Here is a 7,461-nt window from a genome sequence, read left to right as displayed (position 1 = left end):
ACAAACACGTAGGTCCGGAGCAGAATTGACTCCCTCGCCCCCCACAGGGTGGTGAAAAACTGGGGTTATGATTGATAACCAACTAACCTTCTCCAGTCATGGCGCCCTGTTGCCCGGTCTGCGTTTTGCACTTTACAACATGATAAAAATCAGGCCTTATTAGTCAACATGCTACTCAACTCCTGACACAAGCTGTGGTCATCTCTAGACTAATTACAGTAATGCCCTCCTGACAGGCCTCCCAGTCTGCACAGTGAAACCCCTCAGATGATCCAGAACTGATGGCAGTTCTCCAGTTCTGCACCTACCTACTTGAATGCCCTTATACAGGCACCTGTTCGTTTAAGGCAATCCAGACTTTTCTCTCTGTTGTTCCCCATTGGTGGAACGTCCTACCAGTCCCAGCTCTCTCAGTGCATGAATCATATCACATGAAATATTGTTTCAGGAAGCCATCTTGGCCATCTTTCCATTTTTTTCTGTTCAAGAGTTACGTAATGTGTCACATGAGGAAACTGTTTGTCATTCAGGCCTCTGGATTCAGATTCTCAGAGAGCTCCAGAGCTGTCAGCAGCTGTAAGATGAGAAACAAACTGTTAGACTGTGTAAAGTTCACTCATCCTGCACTGAACTTTTAGAAACATTAAATACAGGAAACCGTCTTTAAAAAGGTAATCTGCACAATAATGTGAAACACTTTTTTATCCGCAGCATAAAGTGTGAGTCAGATCAGTTGAAATAAAATAAAAGTTTGACTTACAGATGGAGGACGTGAGGCTGAAATCAAAAGAGAAATCATTTCAGTTCCAGTTGTCAGTAAATATGATCCCTCTTTATTCACTCAACTTCTGTTCCTTCTGTTTAGTCCTACTGACAACTATGTCTGCTCAGAGCTGACATTAATATCGAACTTTTCATCCAGGTACTCTGTGAGAATACTGACTGCGCTGTTAATATTCATATAACTGGATCTATTGTCACAGATGAGTGTGTGGCCAAATGTTTGAGAGTTGTGGATTTTATTGTGGAGTGAAACGTCAGCACAAAAAGAAAGAACAATACATTTGATTTGGATTCATTTATGTTCATTAATACACATTATACAACAAGTAGGTCCGAGCGAGCAGAATTGACTCCCTATGTCTCGCCCTCACCAGGGTGGTGAAAAACTTTGGGGTTATGATTGATAACCAACTAACCTTCTCCAGTCATGTCGCCCGTGTTGCCCGGTCATGCCGTTTTGCACTTTACAACATGATAAAAATCAGGCCTTAATTAAGTCAACATGCTACTCAACTCCTGACACAAGCTGTGGTCATCTCTAGACCAGATTACAGTAATGCCCTCCTGACGGGCCTCCCAGTCTGCACAGTGAAACCCCTTCAGATGATCCAGAACGTGATGGCAGTTCTCCAGTTCTGCACCTACCTACTTGAATGCCCTTATACAGGCACCTGTTCGTTTAAGGCAATCCAGACTTTTCTTCTCTGTTGGTGGAACGTCCTACCAGTCCCAGCTCTCTCAAGTGCATGAATCATAATCACACTGAACTATTGTTGCAGGAAGCCATCTTGGCCATCTTTCCATTTTTATTCTGTTCTAAGAGTTACGTAATGTGTCACGTGAGGAAACTGTTTGTCATTCAGGCCTCTGGATTCAGATTCTCAGAGAGCTCAGAGCTGTCAGCAGCTGTAAGATGAGAAACAAACTGTTAGACTGTGTAAAGTTCACTCATCCTGCACTGAACTTTTAGAAACATTAAATACAGGAAACCGTCTTTAAAAAGTTAATCTGCACAATAATGTGAAACACTTTTTAATCTGCAGCATAAAGTGTGAGTCAGATCAGTTAAAATAAAAAAAAAGTTTGACTTACAAGATGGAGGACGTGAGGCTGAAATCAAAAGAGAAATCATTTCAGTTCCACTTGTCAGTAAATATGATCCTCTCTTTTATTCTCTCAAACTTCTGTTCCTTCTGTTTAGTCCTTACTTTCTTTTCTCATCACTTCTCTCCCACATCATCATGGTATAGTCATATTATCATGACAGGCTCTGAGCCTTACACAGTTACTGTTGTTACTTCTAATTGTTGAGTTCAGGGAAGTCAAATTATGATTCATCTTAAATTAATTCAATCACTCTTCACCCCTCTGTGCAGCCCACAGCTGCTTAAAGTTTTAGTTACACTCACCTTTCTTGTAAATGATGAATCCAGTGACAGCGATGAGGACGACAGCAAGCACTGCAGCAGTGATGGGGACGGTCATGTGACTCGGCTCCTCTGTTAAATAAAAAAAATCAAACTGGTCCAGATAAAGCAGGTTAGAACAGAAGTACATCCATCTAAGGATTTATTCATACGTAATATTTCTATGACTTTTTTCACAACTGAATTCAAACAAACAACATGCAGTCCCATTCAGCACCCTCTAATCCCAGTCTTACCCCAGTTGGTCCTGATCTCTGCTTTGTCCAGTCTGGTGACGATGTCTTTCTTCACACCAGAGAGATGAAACACACAGTTGTACCTCCTCCAGTCTTCAGGTGTGACTGATGAAAGGTTCAGGTCGACGCTCATCTGGAAGGTTCCATCATGGTTGGGGAGGATCTCTCCGTGCTCCACGTCCTCATGAAGCTCCTCTCCATCTTTCCTCCAGAACATCATGGCTCTGTCAGGGTAGAAACCTGTAGCATGGCAGGTGACTGGAGAGGAGGGAGTCTTCTGGAGGAGAGACACTGAGGGAAGCTCTGCAGACAGAGAAAGATCACAGTGTCAATGTTCAGCATCCAGAAATGTCAGTCTGTACTGATTGTTTAGGACTAACTCAAATCTGACCACTACAAAACAAAGAGCCAAAAACAAGTTCATATCAGACTGACTGGAGTGATGATACAATGACACTTCAGGTCATGTGATCCTACCTGTTCTCAGCAGAGAGCTGTTGCCATAGACCAAATATTTCTTCAGCCACTCAGGATAAATCTGTGTGAGGTGATTCACATTGATTTCTAATCTAGCTTTTTCGGCATCCCATCTCTGTTTGGTTATGAAAGCCTGTGGTTTAGGAGCGATCCATGTCAATGTTTTCAGGTCCAATGATATGAAGTCTTCTCCATTATAACCAAATTGATTGAAACCATGAACCTCTCCAGTCTCATCATCCCACTCACAACCACTCACCCTCTGTAAAGTGTGGACACCTGAGAGAGAGGCAGAGACAGAGACAGAAACACTCTGTCAATAAGTTTGATGTACAGATGAACTTTCCAGTGAAAGACAGTAGCTAATGTTCTATGAATTGACAGTTGACTTCCAACGTCAGTATTCAAAGTGAGATTGTCTTCTTGCATTCTATTCACATCAGTCTCTTAATCAAAGTCACACCTGTGTGACACCTGCAGTCTCAGCTCTAAAGATCTTGCAGATATCCGTAAAGTGCACATGTGAGCACATGAGTACATGTTCAGAATAGAAGCTAAATCTGTTTGACAAACAACAATAAAAGGATGTGAAACATTTTAGCAGGAAAAAGTCAAACACAACATGAAGAAATACTTTACCCCCACTTTGGTTGAAGTCCTGCTTCAATATCTCAATGCAGTTTTTGAAAAAGTTTGGCAGAATCTCAAAACTCTGTTGAGTGTAGTACTCAAACTGATCAGGATTGTCTTCAAATAATTTTTTTATCGCATCCTGTTTTATCTCTATCTTTTTGTTGCTGTCACAGGTAACTATTGGAATTTCATCAACCATTGCAGTTACTACAAAATCTGGCAAGTTTGCGACTCCAGAAGATCCAGTTGCGAACATTTTCAGGGAGTGGTCCACTGCAGGACAAACAAGGTTTATATATTCAGTATAAATACACATCATCATGTATTTCAGTGAGATTCAGTTCAAACACATCAGGCTGAGGTCAAAGTGAAACTAAACTAGAGTTTGTTGTTGAGTCATGCACAAGATAAATACAAAGATCTAAAAGTAAAGATTTAAAATGTGATCTTACCTGATGATGAAACTTGACAGAAGAGAAGCAACAAAAATAATTTTTTCATCTTGTTTTGATGAAGACGATGTCGTGAGAAGACCGAGCTGCTTCCTCTGTTCTGTTTACTGACCAGTGCTCATGAAGGGAGGCGTGTCTGTTCTGAACAGAGATGGATCTTTGATTGTGAAACCTGTTTCTCACCTTTACAGAGTTCTGTTACAGTCATTTGTCGGGCCGTGTGCCAAATGAAGAATATTTGATAAGAATCACTGATACTTCAGAGTTTCACTTCAGTTGTCTGTCATGCAAAATATACAAAAGAGAAAAAGTTATGTATTAATGTCCATATCCAAAACATGAACTGTCACAGAGTGAGTGTCCTCTCTCTGCACAGAGGGGAGTCATTATGGAGTGTGATGGCAGTGGACAGGAGCCTCCGACCGAACACACTCTGCTGCTTCATCAGGAGGTCATGTAGGGGATGTGAACTGTTGTCCATGATGCTGAGAAGTTTATGGAGCATCGTTCTCTCAACGACCAGCTCCAGGGGCTCCAGAGCAGTCCCCAGCACAGAGCCAGCCTTCTTCATCAGTTTGTTCAGTTCCTTAGTGTCGCTGGCTCTGATGCTTCTGCACTAACAGATGGCTGCAAAGAAGATTGTACTTCAACAACAGACTGGTGGAACATCTGCAACATCCTGCCTCATGCATTAAAGGACCTGAGCTTCACAGTTTACACTTGTTGTTGCCCTCTTGTGGCAAGTTGCAGAAAACCCTGAAGTCCACTTGGTGGTTCTGCAGTCTCCTTTTTGAACAATGAAGTGAACATTTTAGTATATGAATTATTAGATTCCTGGCTATCTATATATATTAAAACAATTCACAAAACATACAAAAGTTATAGGTCCATAAAAAAGGGGCAGCTACACAGAACTTAACTCAGGCTTCACTAACTTAACGTAAACTGAACAGACTAAACTGACCTCACAAACTGAACACAGCAGAACTGCATGGTGTGTGTGGCAGCAGGTGCAGCCACCGCATGATAAAATGTTCACACTAACATTTGTGTGAGTGAGTGAGTCCAAGTTGTATTATCGTTTGCACAAGTGCTGCACAGACCCAATCACTTCTTGTTTACCTAAGAGCCTAGCTCCATGAAGAAATGATCAACAGCACTTAAATAAGAGAAAGACATTGTCACAATTTTATATTGAACTTAAGAAGAGGCTAAAACTATTGTAATGATGTGCACTGCATAGTAATGTAACACACAATGTAACATTAACAGAGTTTGTTCATTCATTTAATGTGTATTAGTCTTGTAAATACATTCTTCATTTTGCTGGGTCTAACTAAACATAGATGGTATCAGTATTCTGCAGCCATTTTACTGTGCAATACACATTTACTTCATAATGATAAGTTAAAGTGTTACAGGTGTGGAGATTTGCTCTGAAATGCTAAAGACTTGTTTTTACCATTTTATGTTTTTCTACACGTCAGTCGACATTGAAGTTGTTTAAGGGCATTTTTTTAAATATATATACACAGTCAGTAAATATGTAGCTGGCCTATATATACTAAAATCATTTTCCATGTTAAAAGAATCAAGTGTTATTTCAATATGCAATCCAAATCTCATAACCTTTCTTTAAAAACCACCTACAATAAATAGATATGTCAATAACAGACACTTAGATGTTAGATCATTTTTATTTTAATTTAAACTATTCTGTCCATGTGACTAAATGTCTAAACTGTCTTTCTAAAGGATTGCTATTGTCTTGAAATCATTTATTGTCTGTTCCTCTCCAAAGGCATATTTTCAAGTAACCACATACATAATCACTTATGTGTTACCTAGATTAGCGTGTCCATTAAGTGCACACACGTGTGTGTGACCCAGAGAGCACAGTGTGGAACCAGAATTAGTCTTTTAATGTGACATTAGCTAAGCCTGTGGAGGAATAAGGTTTTAGGAAACAATTAACTTGACTTACATAAAGATTTCCGTAGAGTCAGAGGGGCCGAGGCTCAGCAGCTTAACATAAAGTGACTGTAAACAAATAGGATCTAAACCAAGTCCTCTACATGTGTGTGTGCTTCAGTATTTTCATTTTATGTTCCTCTATACTTCTACTGCACTAAACTTAACTGGGATCTGACAAGTTATTTTTTAGATTAATATTTTACGTACAAAACTTGTGATGAATTAATGTTGTTACAGATTTATCTACCCAGAAATACACAGAGAGTAATGACAGTGAATATAACAACAGTAACTATCCTAATGTAGTATTAGTACTTTTATTTGTTGCTCTTAAAGTACATTAAGCATTTGTACGTTTCGTATGACGTTTTCTTGTAGGGTATGTTTATAGTCTAGTATCACTGCTTTTATTTGAGTAAATGATCTCAGTGCTTCCTTCACTTCATTCAGATGCCCTCCATCCCCCCGGGCCCCTCAGCCTGCATCCAGTAGGCCTGCACAGTAATCCATCCTTGTTCTTTGAAGTTTCTGTTGGTGAAGTTCGAGTTTCTATGGATGGTGCGCTTTCCTTCATCCATTCAGTCAAATGGCTAACCATAAAAATACACTAAAGCTAGAGGGAGCTACCGTTACCTCATCTACTTTTCTTACACTTAAAACACAGCCAGGCAGGTTCCCAGGATGAAGATACGTCAATAAATAAATAAATCAGATCCACTTTAAAATCTAGTTCAGAGAGGGGGACAGTGAGCAGCTCTACAAACAGACTGCATGTGCCTGTGTGAGACAGTTATATGAGCAGGTTGATGGACGGCTCAGCTGTCAGGTAGGCAGAGAAACACCAACAACTGACTGGGCTGGACATGCTGGCAGGCCTTGACCATATAAGGTCACTGGTCTCTGGGGAAACTCCTCCAGTCCTCTGGGCTTCCTACAAACAACCCGAACACCTGATTCTCACTACAAATTTATGTTGGAGGGTCAGGGCTGCGACCTGGGTCAAATGATCGGGTTCTCACTCAGAAATCAGAGATAGTGAAATGAGATACCAGCTCTGCAGTGAAAGGCCAGATGATGTATGCAGGTGCAGGCCATAAGAAAAGAGCCTTCTGAAGCGTCTTCAAACAAACTGCTGAGAAGAGAGATTTTTTGTTTCAGTTCCTACCAATGCTACAGATCAGCTGAGTACACACTGATGAACAAATGTTTTAACAGATGGAAAAACATTTAGGCAGTAATGAATGTTTTTAACATGTCTTGCTGACACCTGTCATCTTAACCTCTTCACCTTTTAACAAGAACCACAATGTAATGAAAGGTCTAGCTTTAATGTGTTTTTATGCTCAAAAATCACAATTTGGTGATTGCAGACAAATCAAATCAAATAAACCGACTCTAACGGACGTTCAAGTTTAAAATTGTTTGCTGAATTGCTTTCAGTATTTAAATCAAAATGAGGTAGAAATACAGCACATACTA

The 7,461-nt window shown here is 40.2% G+C and overlaps 1 protein-coding gene across 1 annotated transcript; it reads right to left on the bottom strand.

Annotated features, from left to right (window-relative positions):
- Positions 1-1,627: 1,627 nt before the first annotated feature.
- Positions 1,628-3,897, bottom strand: LOC113746170 (major histocompatibility complex class I-related gene protein-like). Its single transcript, XM_027280880.1, has 6 exons — positions 3,563-3,897; positions 2,924-3,202; positions 2,447-2,749; positions 2,193-2,282; positions 1,876-1,893; positions 1,628-1,689 (listed from the first exon to the last, which is right to left on the bottom strand). Exons 1-6 carry the CDS (start codon positions 3,876-3,878, stop codon positions 1,643-1,645), a joined length of 1,053 nt encoding a protein of 350 aa, XP_027136681.1. The 5' UTR covers positions 3,879-3,897; the 3' UTR covers positions 1,628-1,642.
- Positions 3,898-7,461: the final 3,564 nt, after the last annotated feature.

This window comes from Larimichthys crocea, chromosome VII (genome assembly GCF_000972845.2).
Source record: "Larimichthys crocea isolate SSNF chromosome VII, L_crocea_2.0, whole genome shotgun sequence".
NCBI classification, from domain to species: Eukaryota; Metazoa; Chordata; class Actinopteri; family Sciaenidae; genus Larimichthys; species Larimichthys crocea.
The sequence above is the reverse complement of the archived record's forward strand: the minus strand, read 5'-3'. Positions and strand labels throughout refer to the sequence as shown.

Coding starts and splice junctions, on each gene's coding strand:
- LOC113746170 (XM_027280880.1), bottom strand. CDS start 3,878: ATGATGATGTGTATTTATACTGAATATATAAACCTTGTTTGTCCTGCA. Junction 3,203..3,562: donor GGACTTCAACCAAAGTGGGG/GTAAAGTATTTC, acceptor CCTCTCTCTCAG/GTGTCCACACTTTACAGAGG. Junction 2,283..2,446: donor AGAGATCAGGACCAACTGGG/GTAAGACTGGGA, acceptor TTTATTTAACAG/AGGAGCCGAGTCACATGACC.